Source organism: Phalacrocorax carbo, chromosome 15, assembly GCF_963921805.1.
Source record: "Phalacrocorax carbo chromosome 15, bPhaCar2.1, whole genome shotgun sequence".
Lineage (NCBI taxonomy): Eukaryota > Metazoa > Chordata > Aves > Suliformes > Phalacrocoracidae > Phalacrocorax > Phalacrocorax carbo.
The window spans coordinates 6,592,219-6,616,956 of NC_087527.1; the positions used below are offsets into that span (position 1 = coordinate 6,592,219).

A 24,738-nucleotide genomic window follows, 5' to 3' on the forward strand; every position below is an offset into this window, starting at 1 on the left:
AAGATCGGCATCATTACAGATGAGAAGATAATTGACATAATTCTGCAAATTAACTGTAATTGGTCTTAGAAATAGGAAACTTCTAGAACTTATTTCTCAGTCTTCTTTACATCCCACTATTGTTAAAAAAATTAACTGCTTTGCTTGGTTCCTTTGCCTGGGTCCTGACTAAGACCTGCTTTCTAATTAAACCTTAACTTTGATCTCAGTCATTTGAAGTCAAACCTTCGAGCTGATGCCTGTGTGTTCATCATTTTATTGCAGAAAGGTTTCTGAAGTTTGAGACTTCTCCATGAAAGACTAAGTTTGGGAGCTGTTATTAAATTCCACTACGGTAAAGTGGCATCTAATTTTCACTGAGACAAGAAATTATTTCTTTATTATGTATCATTCACAGCGCGAGAGTCTTCAGCAAGCAAGGTCTGCTTGCCTGTTCATTTCAACAGGCGTGGGTCTACGGCATTTGGAAGGCTTGAGTTTGGATGCCGGTGGTACAAATGTGATGAGAAAGCCAAGGATGAGCCTAGCTGTGCCGGGTACGAGCAGCGCCGTCAGTGACCAGTGTCACTGCCTGAACCCCGCAGAGGTACGATGTGGAACCCCACTTACCCTCACGCAGCTGTCGCTACGGCCGCTGCCGCCTTTGGGAGATGGTCTTCCACTTTCATGGCAATGCAACCATTTTGGAGCTCTGCTCTCCGTGACGGTGGGGCTCGGGAGCGCTGGCCGCCAGTCAGCTGAAGAGGCAGGCTGCTCGCTTTTTTTGTCTGGCCCGACCGGCGGCCGGGCTCGCCCTCAGCCCCGCCAGGCCACCGCGCAGCCCGGACCTCCGCAGAGGAGAGCCGCGGGCTGCCTTGGCGGGCGCGGGGGGCAGCACAACGGCCCGCCTCGGGCGGGAGGCCGCCGCCGCCGGCTCGGGGAGGCCGGGCTCCAGCCGCAGGACGTCCGGCGCAGGGCCGCGCCGGAGCGGGCCTGGCGCCGTCAGGCGGGGGGCGTCCGGGGTCCGACCGGAGCCCGGCCCCGGGGGCGGGGCGCGGGGCAGTGCGGGTCCCTCAGAGCCGGGCCCGGAACGTGGCGCCGTGGGCCGGGCGCCCGGAGCGGGACCGGGATCGAGATCGGCCCGGCGGGGGGCGACGGCGGCGGCGGCGGCCCCCTGAGGAGGGGGGAGGAGGAGGAGGAGCCGGAGCGCGATGGAGCAACAGGCACCGCCGCCCGCCCCGCCGGGGGCCGTAGCGGGGGGCCGGGCTCGGCGGCGGCGGGAGCGGGACGCGGAGCCTCCCCGGGTGAGTTGACGCCGGACGGGCGGCGTTGCGGGAGCGGCGGCGGGAGCGGCCCCTCGGCCCGGCCCTCTGCCAGGCGGGCGCGGAGGCGGGAAGGAGCCGCCGGGCCGGGCCGGGCGCGATCCCCGCCCGCGGCCGTCGGAGGGAAGTTGCGGGGCGCGGGCGGGCCGCTGCCCGAGCCCGGAGGGGGAGCCCGCGGGGAGGGCGCAGGCCCCGCGGCCGGCGGCGAGGCGAGGTGAGGCGAGGGGCAGGGCGGCGGCGGGGCAGCTGCTCCAGCGGGCCGTGGGCTGTGCTAGGGGACGCGGCGGCGGTCGGCGGGTGCCCGGCGGGGCTCCGGGGCTGCCAGGCCTCGGGTGCAGCCGCGCTCTCCTGGCCGAGCGCTCGGCTCCCTTCGCCCGGGACTTCTTGATGGGCTGAGAGCGGCGGCTTCGTCTTCCCGGGAGCCCCGGTCGGCGGGCCCGGGCCAGCCGCCCGCCCAGCCCCGCCGCCGGCGGGCCCCGCGGAGCGCGGCGCGGCGGGCGGGGAGCTCGGCCGGCCGTCGGTCCTGCCCGGCTGCCGTCGGTCCTGCCCGAGGGGCGCCGGCGCTCGCCGGGCCGGAGCGGGGGAAGGCGAGGCGGCGGCTGCGGGCTGAGCTGCGGGACCTGTTGTCGCCGGTGGATGAGTACTGCCATGGACGTGTTCCAGCCTGCGGCTCGCTGGAGCGGGCGCCCTTCTGCGAGGGAGAGCACGGGCATCAGCGTGACAACTGTCTTCTCTCTGGACTCTCCCATAAGCAAAACCTTAGCGTATCTTGTTAAAATCTCAAAACTTTTTCTGTAAGTGTGTCAGATGTACTTTGTAGCGCTGCACAGTTTATTACCCAGTTGGAATTAACGGTACAGACACGCACTCTCAAGCAGGCTATACCTCAGCTGGCCAAGCCGGCTGTTGAAAAAGTTGTAAGTAACTCAATTATAAGAGCTTTGTTACTGACAGAGTTTGGAATCTGGGACTGGATTCAGTCAGCGCATCTTGGATGACAGCAAACGTCATTAATGCGGTTCTGTTCCGTCACTGGAACACAGGCTGGCAATTAAGGCTGAGATGTGTTATCCCTGTCAGCAGCCCATGCTCCTGTAGTTTGATTTTGCAGCCATAGGGATATCCCTGGTTGTCCCTGGTAAACGGGGAGTTGAAATGGCTGGGTTTCTATGCCTTCTTGTCCTTCCTCTTGGAGCTGTGCACGCTTATTTTTGGATGTCTCACTTTCCTTGGTGGTTTGCATAACCTTAGACAATATCATCCCTCTGCTGCTTTTTCTTTGTTGGTGGTCTTTTGGTGTTGAACAAGAGCTCTTTAGGTGCTAGTGAAACCCTTTATAGGTTCTTTGAAAAGAATTTTTGATAAATGGGTGAGTGGGTGTGCCTTGAATGTTGAAAAATTTTTGTCAGCAGTAGGATTGGAAATCTTACCTTTTGGGGGTGCCTGATATAAAGTGTCATGTGGTTTTTTGAAGTCCTAGGTCATACTAGTGTATAAGACTACTGGTTATTATTAATGATAACATCATTAATGATTATTATTACTGATACTCTGTACTATCCAAATCTTAATTTTCAAGAGGTGAAATCCACTGCTGAAACAGCATCGGTCTGTGTATATATTTCTGCTGAGTATTGATCAAGTCTCATTTTTGGCTGCGTCACTGTATCACGTTATCCCCCTCTTGACTGAAGTCGAAAATATCTTCCTTGCCTGTTGTGTATCCTTTCCTCCTTCCCTGGGTACCAGTTACTTCCATTCCTACTGCGGAGGTCACTTGGGGTGGGGATGTTGTAATGAGAGATTGCAGGTGAGGTACCTGCCTACCTGTGTATCAGCGGATGCTGTTATTGCCGTTGTGCTGACAGACCTGCGCTCCTAGATGGCACGTGGCCCTTCAGAGGAGACAGCGGTTATACTATAGCAGTTGAATTGTTAGTTGCAGGCAACAAAATCCAGGAGGCATGTACACCTGCAGCCCTCACAAGTCTTCCGTAGGGACTTTGCTGCTCAGACCTGGCTTTTGCCTGTGGCTAACTGATGGTTCAGAGGAAAAGGTCAGATTCCTCACTGATAATTTATAATTTAATTATTATTCACAATAATTAAATTCAAGATTTTGTGCTCCTTTTAGCTTATACTAGATCTTTCTTTTACATTAGTGATAGTTCTTTTGGATGGCAGTGGGACCAAACGACTCTTTAGACTTCGGAGGTCAACTTTTATTTCTCTTCTGTCTCAGTATCATAGTATCTCTTAATGAGAAAATGACCTCCTTTCTGCTCTAATTTCTCATTCTTCTTCATCTCAATTTTTGCATTACTTCCCACTAATTCTGTACGATGTTTTCACTCTGTTTCTCCCATTCTTTAGCAATTTTGAGTCTTCCATATTCTTCCTTTGAAATGATTGACAGTAATATACTGTACGTTGATGCTGAGGGACTGTTCCTGATCTATAAAGACACTCTTTAAAGAGATTAGCAAGGACCTGGAAAATTTCAGCTTTTGAGTTTGTTTTGGGCTTTCAGCATGCTCAGACACAAACTTGAATTTGCATTCATTAATTTACTTTTGAAGGTTATCTGTGAGACCAGTGAAGGTAGATTTTAGTTTTTCTGAGAAAAGGTAAAAGCTGAGTGTCTCCTGTTCGGTTTGAGTCTGTTTTGTAGGCTACATACATGCATCATGCAAGGCATACGTATGGCCTGTAAGTTTGACATCATTGTGCTAAAGTTTCAGTAAGCATATTTTGACTTCCAGCTGCTTTTACAGTGGAAGCATTCTGAATACAAAAGTAAATAATCTGTTTATATTATATATATTAAAATATATTATACTATATATATTACATTTTTTTCCCTAACTTTCCACTGACTGATTATCAGTGTTATATGAGGATTGGTCTGTTTTAGACATCTGTAATGCGCCTGTTACTGTGGATCTAGCCATCTATGGTACAAACATAACTCATAGACAGAATCTTGTCTCTGTTTTTATTTAAAAATTAAAACCTAAAGAATTAAGGAGTATTTTATGTTTGTTTTCTTTTGCTGTTAAATTATGATGAAAGCACTATTCTTTTTTTCAGGGTGATTTTTTAAATGTAGATGTTCTTTGCAGTACTTGAGAATTCAGTTAGAACTTACTGAACATTCAAGATGTATGTGTAACTTCAATTTCATGTTCAATAGACTTCTGTGAATTTCTTTCATGTTTTTAATTACTTCTTTGAATCCATTATTATTGTCATTCGTAACACGTGAGATAATTCTGCATTTTAACTATCCTGCATGTGTAAGGTACTTCGGTTGGTTTTCTTTTATATTCTGCCTGTTTGACACCTCTCTTTTTCTGTGAAATAGTGAATAATTGCTCCCTTTATCTTCTCTGTGCTTCTCTCAATTTTTGTTGACCTTTGACTTACTCCCTTCAATCCTTTTCTAATGTTCATAGTCTGTTTGAGTCTTGTTGGATGTGGAGACTGGTCCGTATCTGGTTACCTGTTACCCACCTCTTACCTTTTCTACTTATATGTCTTGATCTGCTTGTGTGGTGGTGCTTCAAACAAAACTGAACATGGTATTTAAAACGTGCTTCCTATTGTAGATTTTTAGAATGGCATAACTGTCTCCAGTTTCTCCTTTCCCAAAGATTCTCATTCTTTTACTTGTCTCTTTGGCTGTTCATGAGCATGGAGACAATGTTTCCAGGAGAATTTCTCCAAGGACTCTGAAATGTCTTGTGGGAGGGGTAAGGGTGTGTTTGAGGCCAGTTATTGTGATAACAGCTAAGGATTTTTTTCTTCCCAACCACTTTGCATTTACTGACACTGAGTGTCATCTGCTATTTATTTCCCAGAATATAGCGAAGATTATTCTGTGCTCTGGGCCGTTAGTTTTACTTGATTATCACTCTGCTTCCTTAGTGTACATTTTCAGCAGCTCGCCTGCATACTGCCCAAAGCAGTTTGGGTTAGATCTCTGAGGAGCCCAGAAAGTTGTATGTCACAGTCAGAAAATGAGAAGGACAAACGTGTTGCCAATATCTTGAATTCATTTGGCAAATTTGCTCAGAAATTTGCAAGTGACGCCCACGCTCGCCCAGTCCCCCGTCTTCTCCCTTGCGAACGTCCTTGCCAGTATAACTTTGTATACAGTTCCTAGTCTGGTGATTGATATGACTCCCATCAAGAAACACCAGCAGGCACCTGAGAAAGAGGCCGCAGGATACCGTTTTAGAGTTTAGATAGATTGCCTCCAGCTATTTGGTGGTTAATCCTTTAGAATAAGGTAAAACCCATCCTTTACCCTGAACATGCCTGACCAGTTGTGGGCTGGGAAAAATTGCTCTTAATAAGCCCTATGTGTAACTGACTGAAGCCTTGAAATATTAACCTGTTTCCAGTTTTCTCAGAAGCTCACAAAAGAAGGGTTTAATTATATATAATAAATAGTATATATAATGGAAAATAAAATAATCCTATGTTGAGAGACTGCTCACCTTACAAGAAGGACCATAGTTTTTATTATCTTTTAGTACAATGTGGTCCAGAAGGATCGAGAACCTCATGGACCCGGGTGCTCAAAGGAGGACTCTCCTAGTCTCAGTGAGCTTCCAGTTTGATTTGAGATGCAGTGTAACCAACAGGTATAATAATCAGAAAACCAGGAGAGGGAGAGCAACAATAACCCTGGCTATCACTTATGCATGACTGGAGAGCTTTAATAAAAAGTTATACATTTAAAGAATGTCATGGTCTCTTTCGGCTGTCTTCATGTTCATCACTAGTTGGTGTAATGTCATTACTTGAGACACTTCCTAAGGAAGGACTGAGAAGAGCTTTGAGGTCAACAATTTGAGGAAAGTGGGAATGAAGAATTTGCAATAACTTCATGCATATTGTTGGTAGCTTTTCAACTGTTGTAAATAATTACATTTGGCACTAGATATATGAAAAGATTACATTACACACATGATCCAAATAGTATTTTGCAGTGTGTTTGCAGTGAAATCAGGTTAGTTTCTCAATAGCATTTGAAAATAGCATCTGTACAACTTAGTTCTTTCTTGGTTTTGGAGTATTTACTTGAAAATAGAAATTTGTTTCTTAACTGAAGTATTTTGCAAAAGCATAAGTGAGGGCATAATTTGGTCTACATAACCTTTAGTTTTTAAAATTATGTATGAACCAAAAAGTACTGTTTAAATTTAGCTATGGATTGCATAGTTCTTGTTACAATTTTTAGCAACACATAGCATAGCTCAAATTAGAGTGGGTCTAACTGATATTACAACTGCAGATCTCTCCAAGTTCAGTATTGGAAGCTCACAGTTGCTTCTCATTTTTAGAAAATTCTTTAGAAAAGACAGTTTTTTCTTAAGAAAATTTGTATAAGCTCCAGTTTAAAAAAAAATCAGTTTCCATCCTGTTGATAAGTTCATATTTTAAATATCCTTGTCTCTCATTACAATGAAAAACTTAAGTAGCAAAATATTTTCAAAACAATATGCTCCAGAAGCCTAGACATATATTCCATTAGGAAATTTACTAAAATGTTCTTGGTTTGTTGTTTTTTTTTATAGAATAGTGCTGTAAGTTACGGTTTTATGTTCAAGGTATTTATTCCTTTTGATTTATTTATGCTTTTAGATAAGTTATAGCTTTTTTTGTGATATAAAAATAGCTTTCCATGAACACGTAAAAATCCATTCTAGAATTTTATTGTAAAATTTGGAAGTTTGACTTCCATTTTACCTATTACTTTGTGAAAATCTAACTTGATGGGTTCTTTTCCCCTGTAATATAGATTTACCAGAGGAAATGAAGCTCTATGTCAGAAGAATATTAATGGACACTTGTAGGAGTACTTTAGACTAAAGTAGATGTCAGGCTAGATACCCTGATAACACCCAGTGAGTGCTAGGCCTGAAAAACTGCAGGATGTTGAAAGTTACAGAAGCAACAGAAGTTTATAGGTTTTCCTTCATATTGCTTTTGCTAGAGGGAAGGTAACTTTAGCAGCGTGTCTGTTGGGTGGTGGTGGTGTTTTTGGTTTCACTGAGGCATCAAAATGGCATAGACATATTTTAGCCGCTGTCTGCAGAGTGAGTGTCTTGTTCCCAGGGACCATTCTGTACTGACCATCGAGTAGTGTTTCTCTCATTCACCTACAGGTTTAAGCGAGGGAATAGTCTGAGTCATTGTCCAGTTTACTGGTGTCCCACTTACGGGTTGTATATATTATGCTGCTGAGATTTAAGGAAACATTGTCTTTTATCTGAATATGTACTCCCAGTAATACTTCATAACAATTTGTGAAGACAAAATCCAGCTTCAAAAAAAACAACCAAAGAATCTAGTGACCTGGATAGCTGCTGTGCACACCCTACAGTGACTTAAACTTTCAGTTTCAGTGCGCTTTCATTTCTTTCCACACTATTTCTGTTAAAATACGGTTCAGCTGGGTGAAGATTGCATGTGGCTTGGCAAGGTTTCATGTCTATTCAGAAGTGTAGCACAGACCAGCTGAAGCGCAAGCTGCTAGGAGCATGGAGGTTACGGGCAGAAACTTCATATTCTTTATGTGTTCTTGGACTCTTGTCGAAGATAGTTTCTATTACAGAAAAACAATAATACCCCAGAATATGGAGTGAAAAAACCATAAAGCCACTTTACAGATTAAAATACAAGATGTTATATAGATGTTTTTATAGAAAGGGAAGCTCAGTTACAGATTTAAGCTGATTTTGGAAACCCATAATTAGAATAAGTAACTGTCACCTTGTTTCAGGATCCACTTGGAATGCCAGTTTTTCTGCTTGCCTTTTTAAAATTATTTTTTCCTCTTTCTGATGCTTCATTGAGTATTTTGAACTGTTTAGATAATTTGAAATATAAAAATGCTACATATCACGCAAAGTTTTTTTTGAAAGTTATAAAGGATTTTTTAAAAAAGATGTCTTAATTATGGACTTGCCACCCAAGACATCATCTCTATAAGGTGTATATATTTGAATTGTGTAGCATTAAATAAAAAGGATTACATATAAACTAATAAGCTCTGAGGTGTAAGATTTGTTGTTCTTTGATCAAGCATTCTCTTCATGCTGTTGTACCACATTGTTTTCCCTTGTCCTCTTGTCTTGGAGCAGATTTCGGATTTGCTGTTATCTCTTCTCACTCATTTTATTACAACTTAATGGGAATCTACTCCCTACTGTTTTCTTGATAGCGATGTGCTGTTCGGACAGTCAGATCTTTTAGCATGTATGGGCACTTACATATCTTATTTGCTAAATGTTCTGCCTCTGTAGAGAACAAAGTTTAGCGAGCTTGATCTTGGAAGATAAACATTCTTGTAATGTAGGTTTTTCTGTGTGTTCAACTTACTGTTTGCTTTGGGGGCTTGGGAGTTCATTTGTTCTTGGAAAGAAAAACCCCAGAGAAAATTGTGTGTGTTTTAACACTCGCCTTGAATGGTCAGTAAGGTTGAATCTTGAACACCTTTTGCAAGACGAGGAGGAGGCTATTCCACCAGTGAAGGCAGTTAATTGCTGAGTCAAATGTGAAGCTGATATTGTGGGAGCTTCTGTCTAATGGGACCTCTGTAGTAGGAGCTGGTTTCTGGTGCCCTGTGCTGGTATGGAGAAGTGATGCTGAGAAGTTTGCACTATCATCGTCTTTATTAGAAACACATGAGCTCCTACCTTAATGCTACATCCTATTCTGCACTCCGTTAGAGCTGTTTTCTCTCACTGCACTAAGGAACTTCGGCTTCTTCTTTAGCACTGGGTTAGTATGTATGAGTACCTTCGGAACAAAGCGTTAGGCAGCCTAAATACGTGCGTTGCCATCACCTTCCTCTGTGTTAGCAGGAGAAGAGCACTCATGACTGGAAAGCAGGGATGGCTTTTTAATGAGTACTTTTTGTGTGTTGGCACCATCAGAATAATCTTTTTTTATTTGTGGTTTGTGTGCCAGAGTGACTCAGTTTTGTTCTGTGGTTCTTTCTCTTACCTAATGATCTTTTACTGCCTTACATAGTTCTCGTGATAGCAGGAATTAGATAATAATATATTCCAAAAATTACCATCATAATTTCCTTTAAAATAATTTCATTTTTTTTCATGAGATTATTTAGCTTCACTGGATATTAGAGGCAGAAACCACTTTACTTGGACTGAGAGGATGTCTCCTCATGGATTCTCTTTGTTGCTACAGACTCACAGTATGATTCTGGGCAGATCATTAAAAACTTTGTGTTTTCGTTTGTTCCTGCATAAAAAACAAATGGAAAAGACAGCTATTGTTCGACTCGTGTGGTCTTTAGTCTTGCTAGTGCTCCTTGAGATTGTGCCTGATGAGACATGCCCTCGCAGAGGCCTCTCTACCTAGTGCATGGTAACTCGTGGAGAGCTTGTGGTGACTGCTTCCAGGCAAGTCGCTTCTGTGGTTGTAGCAGCATCAGTCCCTGCGGTCAGGTGGAGGTGATGGGAAAGATACCACCGCTGCTGAACCAGAGGTGGGTTCTTTGGTGTGATGCTGGTTGTAATTTTGCTGCCAGGCTGAGTCTCCAGCTGGAGGCAGTTATAGCTGTAGCTGTTAAGGCATCTGTTTCTTCAAGTAATTATCTTCTAAATAACATAATATTATTAATTAATACTAGAAGTACTAGTTCTCATACCCATACATCTGGAGGCTGCAGTTGTTTGCCCTGGATATGATACAAGAATGGAAACTACACAACGTTTGGTATTTTCCCTTGTCCCTGATGCAAGCCAATCACCAGGAAATACAATGAGAAAGACAGAGGACACCTTTAAAAATACATCTGAGACACTGGAGTAGTTTATTTGATATGTTGTACCCTTAAAATTGGCATTGTTTAACAAAATAACTGTTTTGTTGTATGAACAACATGAGCAGTGTTTAAACTGGAAATCACCTTGGCTGAAGCCGTTGCGTACTGTTACTGATAGGTTGAGCTCAACGGTTCAAGTTCTAGAAGCAAAATTGTTTCCTTCGCATTCTGCACTAGACTCTGTAGTAAAGGAGGAACCTGAAGAAAATATTTGGGCTTTCTGCTGAGAGATTAATGTTTTCTGATCTGGTTATGTTTGTGACTAACTGATCAGACTAATTTATTCCAGTCTGTACCCTGCTTCTTTCACTCCTAATGTTGGTGTGAATTGGCTGTATTTAACATGTCACAATGAATTAACTCACTTAGTGATGAAGACAGCCAATTCTGTTAAGGGAAGTTATAGTTGCAGTTGGTTATTTAAATTAAGGTAGCTTTATAGTTTTTAAGAATTTGAAATGTTGTTCTCTGCCAAGTTGATACCGCCTATCTGTCTTAATACCAGTTCTTATGGAGCTCAGATAATCTCAGTGGAGCCCTTTTACCTTCAGAGTTGACAAAAATTTCTATGACGACTATGAAAAAATATTTTTTTCATGACCAATGTACTTATAAATGAATGCTATATGGTATGGCCACCTGGGAGGAAGTCACAGTGACTATGTAGGGCTCATGACCAGACAGGAGAACAAAACAAACACTCTTTTTGATCCTATAATTGTGGCACAAACAAAATATCATGTAGTTTAGAAACCAGGGAGAGAATCTTGCTTCAGTTCTGACTGTGGAAGATGTCAAAAGAGAAGATACCGGTATCTGTGGGCTGTTATTTTCCTTCTGATAGACTGACTTGGTCCTTGTCATCAGTTAAGTGCATCGTACAAGTATTATACATATTAGCTGTGCTAGAAAATTGAATTGTGCTCTCTGACCTACCTGTACTTAAATTAGTTGAATTTGCACCGCAGGAGTTTCTTTTGCTCATGAAAATCTCAGGTTTTGTCAGAATTGTAGCAGGAAGTTACTGAAGCTATGAGCGTAGCAGGATTACAAAAAGTTCCTGTAAATGTGCATAGATTAAAGCAACATCTGTTGTTGTGACAGCGGACAGCTTTGGAAAGGGGGGCATTTTAAATTGTGTGGGGGTAAGCATGTGTTTGTGGGGTTGTTTGTTTGTTAACACAATTTCTAAGGATCATGGGTCAGCATGACCTTGCACTGGGTCTGCTGTTCCCCCTGTGCTGGCCCGCTTATACTTTTCTTAATTTATGATTGTCCATTTCCTCAGATCCTTCTGAAAAAATGATGTATGAGAGTCCTCTGGAGTTTTAGCCCTGCATTTCCTTGAGTATTGCATGAAAGTTCAGCTGCTTTCAGAAATTTTTTACAAGTCTGAACTCCTTTTAGGCCTCAGGTAAAGGTTATACTTTTTTTTTTTTTTGAGCAGAATATTGCTCAGGTTAAAAGATTCCACGGTCCTTGTATACAATGAGCATTTTTGAAAGACTGTATTGTATTTTCTTGCTTGTAGTAACTCTGAAGTGTTAGTTTTATGTTGTGTAAAATCAAGTTTTCCACTCTTCTGGTAATTTCCAGGAACAGAGGCTAGTGTGGAAATAAGAACAGTGTGAAAATTCATTAGTTGCTCTGACTTTAACGGCTGGAAAAATTACAGAATGGTTCTTAGGTTTGCCCACTGAGGAGAATCTTGACAATGGCGGTGCGTTTATTAACTTAAGCAGGTTTCAGGAATAGTCAGAAACATAAGTTATTGGAATTAAAGAAGCTGCTAAAACTACAGAGGAAAAAAGTAGGTGAAGATAAAAGGAAATGTGAGAAGAATGGTATTTTCTTTGGCTTCTTTTATTTTCCTACAGCAAAGCAACTCTACCTGTGAATCAGTGTATCTCTGGGTAGTTACCTGTGCTGTCCCTGGCTCTTGGGTACTCCCCAACCCCATTTCCCTACAGTACCTCCAGCCATCTATGGCCTCTAGAGTTGTCTTAGATTTCACAGGGTTTCCTTATCTTTTTGTTTGAACGTCTACTCATGTAATAGCTGCTAAATCTTCATATTCTGTTCTTGCAACTTCTCAGGTCATGGCAAACTGGCCACATTATGAAGTTTATGGTCAAATACAGACACACACGCTTATATTTGCAGGAGTACTATATAAAGGGCAACCACACAGATGAAAGGAACAAAGTTTTTGGTTTGGTCTACTGTAGACAGGACAAGAAACGGTACATTTACTGATAAAAAGGAGATTTGGGATGGGTATTAGGAGAGATATTTTAATGATGAAAATCATAAAGCAGTGTAACGAGATGGCCTGAGTAAAACGTGGAGTCTCTTTCAGTAGAGAAGTTTAGAAACAGTTTGGACAAATACCTGTATAATTGTAAGGAAAAGAAGAGATAAGTAGTTTCTAATTTGATGCTTTTCTGTTGTTGTTGTTGGACTTAAGAAAAAAAAAGTCTCTGGACCATTTTGATGCTTGAGACAGGATGTCAGCTTGCAGCTTGCTTCCCTTTCCACCTAAAAATATGCCTCAGCTTGCTCTGGTAATGTATTTAAGCCCTACAGTTGTGTTGTGGTAACAATATGTGATTGATTAACCTTTTTTGGTCTGCAGAACCAAAGATGGATGACACCAGCCCTGATTATAGTAGTCTAAACCTTTAATGAATATTTTCAAGTACTTGGTGTGTTACTGTATGTACATGTTGCCTGTCGCCAAATACAATTACTGCAGAATTCACAACTATCTTGTTATCAGAGTTGTACAAAACTATTATTGCTGAGTTTTTGAGGGTCCTTAGGAGAGAGTAGGGTATACATGACAAAAACAGGTACTGACTGCAAATGCCTGGCAGAAGAAAATAAGGAATGTAGAAAGTTAAATGAGAAAGGGAGTACCAGAATCAATGGAACTGGGACTTTCTACAGCTCACTTCAATAATCTTGATTCTGTGATTCAGTGATTCTTTGTTATTTTGTATCCAATTTTTATTTTTTGTGTCTGAAGTTGACAATCCAGGAAGGCGACTCTGCCAGTGATGACTGTTCTGTTGCTAAAACAAACTGTGTGCCCCAGTTATTTCTGTGAGTGTACCAGGTTCCAAAGACTCATCCTTCCCTTCCCATTTATGAGCGGTTTGCAGCCTGCAGGTGCTGGATATAGAGGTTTGCAAGCAGATGTACCAGTGCAAGTTCTTTGGTTTGAAGAGAATTTGTACGTTCTTCCATTGTCTGTGCGTGCATGTGCTTCTGTGTGATCTTTGCATCAGACTCTGGATATAATGGCATTATCTTCACATTCACACCTGCAACCAATTCAGATTAACTTCCTTACTTGGTGACTGTGCTTCATGTTGTAGAATCCAATAGTATGGCCAAGGAGGAAAGACTTGTGAATATATGGAGTGTGGCATACTAAAAAAGACTACAGCTAGTCTTATGCCTGAAGAAGGCAATATGTCTTCTAGAAGACATCCTTCATAGGGAATGATCTGTTTTATAAGGCTGTTATGGTTTTAGCTGGGATAGAGTTAGTTTTCTTCACAGTAGCTGGCATAGTGCTGTGTTTTGGACTTAGTATGAGGATAATATTGCTAACACACTGATGTTTTATTTGTTGCTGGGCAGTGCTTGTACTAGTCAAGGACGTTTCCAGCCTCTCATGCTCTACTGGCTGCACAAGAAGCCGGGAGGGGAGGGGGCACAGCCAACATAGGTGATCCAAACTGACCAAAGGGATATTCCGTATCATATGATGTCATGCCCAGTATGTTAACTGGGGAGCTGGCTGTGGGAAGCAGCAATTGTGGCTCGGGGACCAGTGGTGTCGGTCGGCGGGTGGTGAGCGGTTGCATCACTTGTTGTTTGGGTTTTTTCCCTCCTCCTAAGGTTTCACCCCTCTCTCTCTCATTATTTTCTTTTTCATTATATTACTATTATTATTGTTATTACTGTTTTATTTTAATTATTAAACTGTTCTTATCTCAACCCGTGAGTTTTCTTACTTTGGCCCTTCTGATTCTCTCCCCCATTCCACAGGGGTGGGGGGAGTAAGCAAGTGGCCGTGTGGTATTTATTTGCTGACTGGGGCTGAACCACGACAAAGGCTTGCTTCTGTTACTTCAGTATCCCCCCAAAAATCAATAGATAAATAATTTACTTTTTTAAGAATCTAATTCTGAATTCATAATTTGTTTTGCAGTAATACTGGTGGCTTCAATTTCTGCTATACGGTTTCTAATATTTTTTTTTCCTTTTTTGAGTAGCATTTCTTAACACTGACATATAATTTCTCCCTCCCCCACAGATTTCTTTCGTTGGATCAAAATCTTTTGGAAGAAGTAGTCCTGACAGTCCCATGTTGAGCAAAGCTGAATTTGTTGAGAAAGTTCGCCAGAGCAACCAGGCTTGCCATGACGGCGATTTTCATACAGCAATCGTGTTGTACAATGAGGCTTTGGGAGTTGATCCTCAGAACTGCATTCTCTACAGTAACCGTTCGGCAGCCTACATGAAAATCCAACAGTACGACAAGGCCCTGGATGATGCAATCAAAGCGCGACTTCTAAATCCCAAATGGCCAAAGGTAAGAAAGTGTATTTGTCTTCTGGGGAAGTAGTAACTCCTTTGGGATTATTATTCACATATGTATCATCTACTGTAAAGAAGCGCATATGTTTCTGTACTAAAGTCTGTCTTTGCTAAAAGCTCCAGATAACGATACCTTCTGTGTTTGTTCGACTTGAAATTCATGTTGGGTATTAAACTGCTTTCTGTGTAAACCTACTTTACCCCAATGAGGGTGTGATGCTATTACTGTTTTAAACCAGCATGGTTTCTGGGTTGTGAAACCAGACATCTCTTTTAATGTTAAATGTAGCCGCATTCAGCAGTATCCAGGAACATTTTGTTGCAAAACTTCTTGAGATGTAGCATGGAGATTCCTTTTAGTAATGGAGCAATAAGGCCTTTCAAAACAGTGTTCAAAGAGGTTTGTGTAGTGTATTTTGTGTAAACGTTTTAAGAACTGTGTATCTTAGTGTTCTTAGTAAGATATGACTATGCAGGGAAACACTTTGTAAAGAGTAAATGGTGTTGGTTGCCTGTTCTTTCCGGGGTTCCTTCCCACTAGCTGCAATCGATTGTTCCAGTGACTGACTCACCTTTGGGCTAGCCCAGGGCCAGCCTTTTACATGCTAATCAATTTTAATAGCATCTGCTCCAGATGCCATTTCTCCTATCAATCCCTCACACAGTCTTAGTAGCGACTTCAGCTGCAGGTTCAATTTAAGAGTGGATTCATTACCCAGGTTCCCCTCCTCAGAAATTATGGCAGGTGGCAAGCATAATGCTCTCCATCAGCTGGACTCCAAACTATTGAAGTTAACTTTCATTTTATTTCAAAGCAGATCACCGTAAGTCTTGTATTCTGCTTTTCAGTTGTTTAGCAGCTTCTAGAAAAGCCTCATCATACGCTTCTTTAAGGCTTCGTTAATTACCCGTACTCTAAGCACAAATCCAGACTCTACTGATTATCAGCTCCATGTGCTGAGGTTGTGTGGTATACCTTTAAATTAACGCTGCCTGCTCTCCCTTTTCTCATCTGTCATTGCCTTTATCTTATCTGGATATTTAGTAGTCTGTTGACTGAAACCATGAGTATCAGTCTAGTGGCCAACTGCTTAGCAAGTACATTTCCAAACTCCCCATTCTTTCATTTGCTCTGTTGCAGTAAGTAGATGCACTTTTTCATGCCTACGTAGTACACATACGGAAAGTGGAAGTTGTTGTATAAAAATACATATATAAAATAGTGATCTTTCCATTCAGAACACAGGATATTTTTCCTACATACGTGTATATGGTTTGGGGATTCAGTGCTATAAAAGCTTCTGCTGTTCCTGCAGCTCCTGAGACGTTATCTTGCTAACTGAGGCATGTGTCTGCTCATTCCACCTCAGAAGGAGTGACAGGGATTGCAACATCTGACTATGTTTGAAGGCAAAAGTCTGGTGGTATCTTTTAATCAGTACGACCTGTATGCACAATGTCACTTTTGTTTCAGCCTTCAATCATGCGCAAGCTGTGAGAGCTTGTCTGTTGGACTGCTAGGCGTGTCTTCCTTTGGTAATTTTCTCATTCTCTCATCAGGAGCAAGAGCATCCTGCAGGTGTTTTAATGTGGTGCATCCTTCTGAAGGAAAAGAACCTGACTTTTCTTCTCTCTGCCCCTCCCACCCTTTAACCACCCCCCCGTCCCCCCCAATTTGGTATCTTAACTCTGTAATTTCTGGAGTCAAGAAACTGCAATTTTACATGAAGTTTCTCACTCTAAGTTTCTCTCTTTAGTAAGACCAGAAAACTGCTTTAGAAAAATGTTACTGAAAGTGTTTCCCAAAGCTCTGCCCACTCATAATTACAAAAGGAAAAACATGAGCCAGGGGACATCCTTCTCTTTTGTTGATCCTATATTTTGAAGTTGCCATCTTGTATTGCAGCACTTTAATTTGTATTTTTCTTTCACATTTTATTTTCACACTTAATTTTTGTGCTTTATTTTTCTTTACACTTTTATATTGCTGGTTAATCTTTCTTAAAGAGCTTTAATGTGTTCTTCCTGTTATTTTTACTGAGCCAGTCTGCGATTTACTGTATCAATTCACATTAGAAAGAAGCTCCTGCTTTGGAAGGGAGGTGATTTATAAGCTCCTAGGTTTTTGTTTGTTTTTTTCTCCTTTTTTTTGTCATTAACTTCTGTCTTGTATTACCAAATGTCGTAAAAGATTTTGCATAAATTTGTATGAAGGACTTTTTTTAAAAAAAGAAAATTGCATTACTGTAATTAAACTCTAGATTTCCAGGTCAGTTGTTGAATGCAGGGAGTTAGAGAGTATAAAGGCAAGGGTGCCTTTCGCTTAGTTTTGTATCTTGTTTCTGAGAAGTCTGAGAAATTATTTACTATAGACCTAGCTCACTTAGGTGAAAAGTTATGAAAAGACTTCATGAAAGAATACTTTCAAAATGCCAGTCACAGACAGAAGTATAACAAGACCCTTGAAATGAATCTTTGGAATAGATTGAGGATCAAAATAGCAAATAAGACGGAATAGATTTGCTACCTAAAAGGCTAGCTGTGTTAAATGATGGCATTATCATCAGTCTGTTAAATACAGAAATAATAGGCTATGTATCGGTGCAGTACTAAGGGGGAATAATTTAAGATAAACAAAATCCCAACAATTTTAGTAATGAAAAAATGAGACTTTTTCAGGTAGACTATATTATTGAGTTAAAAACATGAAATTACTCTGATTCTAGTTCTGCTATTAAATGTCCACCTGACCTTGAACAAACTTTATTTCTTTGTTTATTCTTTTTTTTACAAAAAGGCGAGGAGTCGCTTTTATGGAACGTTTTGAGACTTATTGGTAGAAAAAGTAGTGGAAGACCTAAACGAGGTTGTTATGATGACGTAGCATCTGTCCTTGCTTTACTGGATCAATGTGTAAAAGACATCTTGCTCCATGATACAAAGTTAGTTACTGTTATCAGAAACAGAAGAGTCAAAGTAGCTTTTGCGGGCTTTCTGTCCTGCATAAAGCTCATCCTCAGTCCCTGTTTGTATCTTTTCTATTATCTTTTCACAGTGGTATCTTTAGTTTGTCAGGTTTTTCAGTGCTTCAAACATTCTTCTCTCTTCTCTCAAACCACCACTATCCCATTTGGAACCCTATCTTCTGGTTTTTAATTTTAATGACTAAGTGTTTTTTGTTATTCTAGATTTGCTCCTACAATTATATACTCTTTAAAATAAGTGAGTACCAATTAAAAAAGAGGGGTTTTGTTTGTCTTGAGCTTTATGTGGTACATCAGTGGGTATTCTGCTTTTATAAAAAAACCCAATTCTAATCAACATGAGAAACAAAGCCAAAATTGAGCTCCTTTAGAACATTTCCATTTATGTGTTCTTCAGTGGAACCCTAATAACAGAATATGTAGGTGAATCAGAGCTGCTGTCTTGCAGCAGAAGTACTGTATGTCTACAACTGATATTCAAGAAAAATGTGCTTCTCCCCCTACCCTGGCCCCACCATAAAAAAAAAAAAAAAATCTGAATTTTTGACATTTTCTAAAATATTCCAAATGTCTTTCTGGCATCTATTTCAACTGAAGTAGAAAACATTACTTATAATAACTGCTGTTATTATAAACTTGTGCCGTAAAATAGTATAGACTTGGTTCACAATCCATGCTGGTCCTGAGGCAGTTTGTTAGACGACTTGTGTATTGATTTTACCACTTCTTCTTTCTGTTCCAGCCTGAAGCTGACTGATTGTATCTGTTTAGTCTTTTCCATGGCCATCAGTCAATAAATGTCCCACAGGTCCACTGCCAGCTGAGCTTGAAACTGGGTCTGTCCCTCATGACAGAGCTGTGAAATGGATTTGCCTCTCACCACCTGGCCATCGGAATGTGAGCATTCCCGCACTGCAGCACAGCCTTCCATCTTGGAGCCCCCAGTTGACAGCTTTGAAGCCAAGCTCTTAGCAGAGTTCAGGGATAAAACGTATGAATACAAGTATTTAGAATTGTTGGGTTTAAAGCTAATGTGTTTTGCGATAGTCCCGTACATGAGAGAAGCAACTAGTCTAACTTTAAGAGACCGTAATGAGATTTAACGTGAATCATCAGATCATCTCGCATCATTTTATGGTAGAGGCTGTGTCTCAGTCATGTCCACTGTGGCGGTAGGTGTATTTCAAGTCTGATCTGCAAAGAGATCTGGTCTTTTATTGTCATGGTTCTTTTAAGCTTTTGTATGTAGAAACAGATATTTTATTTCACTTGGGCCAAAGGTACAGTAATGGTATAAACATGAAATGAATTTCCCTTCAAGGCCTTTCATTAGCTGGATTGAAGGTCAATAAGGTGTTGAACAGGAAATGGATCATAGTTGTCAGAGCTTGCACTGTCTGCCTTCACTTACACTGTTACGACAGAAGTGTCATAAAAATGGCTTGTCAGGGAGTGCATCTTGGCTTTTAAAAAGGAGCCATCATGCTACTACAGTAATTGAGATAATGAAAACCCACAGCTGAATGAATTATTTTTTAATCTTCAGTTTGTTGTTTCCCTCTGGAATAGTGATTTTCACACTCTTGTATGTAGTACTCCTCTTTTCCTTTGAATTGTTGTTTCCACAGAAAATTATTAAGGTTTTTATAAGAAAATGGAAAATTTTGCCAAGTTCTGTTTGTCATTAATTTGGCTGCTCCACAAAGAGGGTGACTGTTGGCTTAAGATATCTACAAATTGAGGCCAGTAGCTGCTGCTAGATCTTCATTCTGTCTTGGGAATTTCTATTGGTTTGGTGAGGACTAGTTGCTTCTGTTGCTGAATCTGACTGTGCAAGTCTCGTCCCGGGAGGAGTTCTCCATTACATGTTCCTTTTGAAGCCTTCAGCTCTCTCCATCTTGTTTCCTCCATTGTTTTGTTAATTTCTCTTCATATGTCCTTTCTTGTTGTTGGTGAGTGTCAATTTTTTGCCGGTTTCCCTGATTCTCCAAATTATTTAATAAATCAGCTTTTTTTTTCTCTCTCTCAGATGCCTAAATAATATTTCCTTTCTTTCATGTATCTATGACGAGCAAGGGCATACTGGGAACTAATGTTAGTGAAAGTATCTGTCTTAAGATAGAATTGCAATTTAAACTTATTTTTAGGATTTTTTGGTAGGTTTTTATCCTGAATGTCATTAGAAAGCTTACCTTTTATTCCTAAAAATGCCATGTTACTATTCAGCAGCATCTTTTGCAAGAGGACAACATCACTGTACAGCTATGCTGATGAGAACCACTTCAATGATAAAAAGCTAGGTGAACAGGCTTAAAATGCCTATTGGGGGCAGAATAGTTTACTGCTAGAATAAATTCTGTTGCCACATTGACAATTGTTTAAGAGTGTCACTACATTGAAAATTTCACTTAAAATATTAGTTATGATGAATGGAATTGAAATACTGAAGTCTGTTGGTGATACTTTCCTGTTTAAAATAATGTTAATTGTGTTCCCATAAAATATCAGCAACAGCAAGGAACGGATCAGTATCTAGAAAGCTAATTTGAACATCCAGCTAAAAGTGCAAGCCTATTAACTTTGAAAGCCACACATATTAGCTAAGCTCTACTAATTTTTGGAGCTGTTAACAGAGACAGAGTGAAATTCTTTCTGCTTTCACCGTACCAGCTATAGCAACTGTCCCAGTGTGATTAACCTAAGTCAGTGCACATGATAAACGCTAATTACTTGTAATTATTTTACCACAACAAGATGGCTATTTATCTGCTTGTAGGGGATGATGAATTCTGCATCTCTCTAGGCTGAACTGTATTTTACAAATTTTCTTGTCATTTCCATGACAAAAAACGGCAGTGCAGCAGATGGATTTTGGTGCTTGCAGTAACTGGAGCTGGTGGGTTACTCTCCTTCCTTATGGAAAAAGCACAGAGAAGTCTCTGTTTCTTTTTTATTTCGTCAAAGGACACAAATATAAATGAGTTTTCTGACTGAACTGGAAAACAACTTTCAATCAGATGAGGTTATCCTGGCTACGGAGTATTTTTTTGACCCTATTCCCATTTTACTGACAGATGAATAGGGTGGTTACCCACCCCCCTGATTACTTTGTGAAATGCCAGTCCGCTGTTTGGGTGGTAATAACAGGAAAGCTAGGTAGCATTACTATACTCCTCAACTGTTTCTGATTACTGGGAACAGCGCTTATCGGACAGACATGCTTTGGAAATCACAGCAGAGATTGGAAATCCTGGAAAGGAGGCAGCTTAAATTTGCACGGTATGCTTTCCTCATTTTCAACACCTATGTTTTCTAAAATGTGTATTAGTATTTTTATTACACAATTAATTCTAATTTTAGCTACAACAAGAAAAGGTGTACTTTGGGGACTAATTAACTAGTCTGGTATGTTTTGAGCACAAACTTCAGGTTGATTGGATAACTGATATCAGAAAATATGCGGTGGCGTTTACAAACTTATTACAGGTCTGGGTGGTTGGTTGTTGGTCACGCTCGGTTGCAGCGCTATCCCTACGTAGGACATGGTGTATTTTTGCGTGTGTGACTTGTCAGTGTGGGACAGCAGGAGGGCCCCGCCTAAGGTTGAACACGTATGTTGTAGGTTTCAACATTGAAGCTGAAATATAGATTTTTAAAAAAATAGTTATTTGATTTTTATTGGTAGAACATAACTGGGAAAATTGAAGCTTATGCATATAAAATCTAAGCAATTTTATTAATTAGCCAGAAGAGGGAGCTTAACGGGTATAGCTGGTATGTTGTTTGAAAGGCCTGAGTTTTAAATACAGAACCCAGTTTCCTTTTACTTAGGAAGCTGAAAAACTTGAATCCAAATTTTATGAGATTTAAGCTGCTAAATGTAAATTTCTTTGTTTCTTTTCCTGCTTTATCTTGGGGTATGCAATTTGTTAATTCTTACAGTCTTTTTTTTTTTTATCAGCAGCATTTCCAGTGCTAATGGGGAGTATCGCAATCGTACATATGTTTGGAATGAATGTATTTTCACTCTCTAACAAGGCCAATGCATTAAGCTGATCCTTTCTTCAGAGAATGGCAAACAAAAAAAACAAAACAAAAAATATTGTGAAATAAAACTGTGAAATGAGACAGTGTAGACAGTGACAAAGTGGTTGTTCTTGCTTTCAAACACAATTGTCTATCACTTTGAATTTTCATATAGTTTGTATTTTCATACATCTTACATTAATTTTCATACAGCTTGTATTTCCAGTTAGGGTCTTGAGTTAATTTAAGTTCCAGTCCCCCATCCTCGCCCCTCCAGCTCAGTTCTCCCAAGATACTTTTTCTTCTTTCTCACTTCTTTTGAATACTGCAATATCTGAGCAATGTGTCTTTAAAGTAACATAACTTTGTTTCCCTTCTTTCTGCACTGGGGCACAACGGTATACTGTATCCCCAAATGAGCTGCTCTCAGAGGTGTGTGCTTCCACCGCAGTTATCCTCTTGTGCACTTAATTAAAAGAGAAAAAAAAGCTAGATTATGAAAATCTGTGGCTGAAAGTCATCCTCTTAACATGGCTCCCCTTCCCACCCCAAAATCTGTCTTAAAGCATTAGTTCATGTTGAGTAATAAGCAAGTATATTTACACAAATACATCTGTATATCTACAGCAACTTTAAACCAAACACGAACAATGAGAAGGTGACTGAAGTAAGAAATGTTCTGATCTGTTGCAGATCAGAATAACTTACTGTGGATGTTGTGTTGTGTGACTAGTGTGTTTATTACAACAGCATGTAAAACTGTTTGTAGTGTTTGTCTGAGAGGGTTGGCTTGTAAGTCCTGCTATTTTAAAAATATTTTGTGTATATATCACTGAGAAATGCAAAAATAACAGAATATTTGAGGAATTAAGTTGCATTTTGGGAATAACGTACAGGCAAATCAGATCAGGCTCATTTTGGTTTCCCACCAAACAGTTTTCTTTGTTTTGCTGTTGGTCAGGATCTAGAAAATTTTTATTTACTTTCTTTTCACAGCTGTGCAGCCTGAGTATCCTAGGCATGGTAAATGAAAATGGAGGGATATTATTCTGTGACTCCAACACCTGAACGGTCTCTTCTTAGTTCTTGCTGATTTTGAGATATGGGTTTTTAAATCCGCACATTATAGAAGAAATACGCTGGGGCTTAAATGGTTTAAATTTGGACCTAATTCTGTACTAAAGTGTAGATTTCAGTAACAGTTGCAGATTTATACTAACTGGGGCCTCAGCTGTAGGTAGAGAGCTGGTCTCGGAGCTATGATAGCTAACACAAAGGTATGAGAGGCCTACTGCTAGTAAGAAAACAAATACTTATGCTTTTTCACTAATCCCAAATAAACCCATTACACTGCCCATTGTAGGGTTAGATTTAGAGGGCCTTGTAAGACTTGTGGCGTACTTGTAATTTGCCCGGTGCCTAAGTGAACTGTTGGATTTTGCCTACTTGTTACTAATGGATCCTGTAGATAAACAAGCATGTTTAAAAGTACAACACGATAGTTTTTGTAGTTTGGGGATGATTTTATTTAGATTCTGGAAGACACTTGTTTAAAACTGTTTATACTTATATGCCAAATTGTTCCAAGTGTAATACAAGTATAAATGGAAGTATTTTGCTTTCTTGAACTTGCGTAGCCTTTCCTGATCTGGATAGCCCTAGATTTAGCTGGGGGGACTTCCTTTCAACCATCACAAAAATGTTAATTTCACAGTCTAACCGCAAGTCTTTTAATTGCCGTCAATGTTTTTATCACTGTTTTTTATTATTTTAAATAGATGGACTGGAAAAACTGGGCAAACTGTGTACGAAGAACTGTGAGTTGCTCTGGAAAAAGAAATGCAAAGTGAAGAAATTATGGTATACAGCAATAGGAGTCAGAAATGGTGGCTGCTCTGCATATGCCAAGGTTCTCCTTTCTCAGCAAGACTAGCTAAACCTAAGGAATAACTGAAAGTATATTAATATACCCTCCTTTGCTCATTAATTCTGGTGGTGATAGCGCTTTTTTTCTTAGAGAAAGAAGCCCTGCTCTGCTGTGGTAGTTTTCCAGGCTGTCTGGGGCAGTATTTTCTCCTTGTCCTCAAGCTGCTGCTGTCACTGTCTTGCTCCTGAAATCCCTGACGCACACACGTGTGCATACACCGGTTCAATCTCTCTCTCTCTTTACTCTTTAGTTTTCCCCCAAAAGTCTTGACCTCCTTTGTGCCACACAGTCACTTATTGGCCGATTGATTGTTACAGAATTAGCTAATGGTCTGCAGATACCTCCTGGTTGGCTTTTATGCAACTGGTGTCGGAGCATCCACCTGCGGTTTTCATATTTGTTGTCAAACTAAACTGGAGTTGGTGGGAAGCCTGGCTAAATACAGCATGCAGATCTTGGCCTTCGATAACCTTTTGTGGTAGTGAAATAGTCAGAAACATAGCAGACTGAATGCACCTCTAAAAATATATGAAGCATGGCTTGAGTGATCCGGCATGCCTCTTTGTTTAGAACAGTGCTGTTTCGAATCCTCTGTAAATGCTGAAGAAACACGGGGCACGTGCAAAGCTAACACTTAAAATATTTTTTTAGCGAAATATTAGAGGAAAAGCTTGAATGACAAATTTTTTTCCTGATATTCAAAGTGGCAATATTCTGCATGGTAAAAAGACCCATTCTCATCAAAGATCTGTGTTCTAGCCTTCAAACGGACATAAAGTTTTGGAAATCCTCTTCAGTTCAGTTCGCTCCAAATGTCTGGGTTTGCACCTGTCAAAAATTCTTCAGATCCAACAGTTTCTTGGGTATATTTGTTACATTTTATTGACTGGGCTTGACTGTGCCAGCCCAGATATACAAAGTACTTCAAAGTGTGCATACTTAGCTTGTGTCCTGCGTTCATTGTTTTTGCTCATTATGTAGCTAGACCCAGCTACATAAAATAGTGTTTATCATATCTGTGGTCTC

The 24,738-nt window shown here is 40.7% G+C and overlaps 1 protein-coding gene across 2 annotated transcripts in view; it reads left to right on the forward strand.

Moving 5' to 3' along the window:
- Positions 1-1,042: 1,042 nt before the first annotated feature.
- Positions 1,043-24,738, forward strand: part of TTC28 (tetratricopeptide repeat domain 28) — a 196,283-nt gene continuing 172,587 nt past the window's right edge. The window contains exons 1-2 of one of the 2 annotated variants that reach the window (XM_064466755.1): positions 1,043-1,283; positions 14,492-14,770. In XM_064466755.1, coding sequence (XP_064322825.1) covers positions 1,191-1,283; positions 14,492-14,770 — 372 coding nt within the window. In that variant the 5' untranslated portion in view covers positions 1,043-1,190. Of the gene's footprint in view, positions 1,284-1,433; positions 1,516-14,491; positions 14,771-24,738 lie in introns of those variants that run through there. The other variant, XM_064466756.1, reaches the window with a different exon arrangement.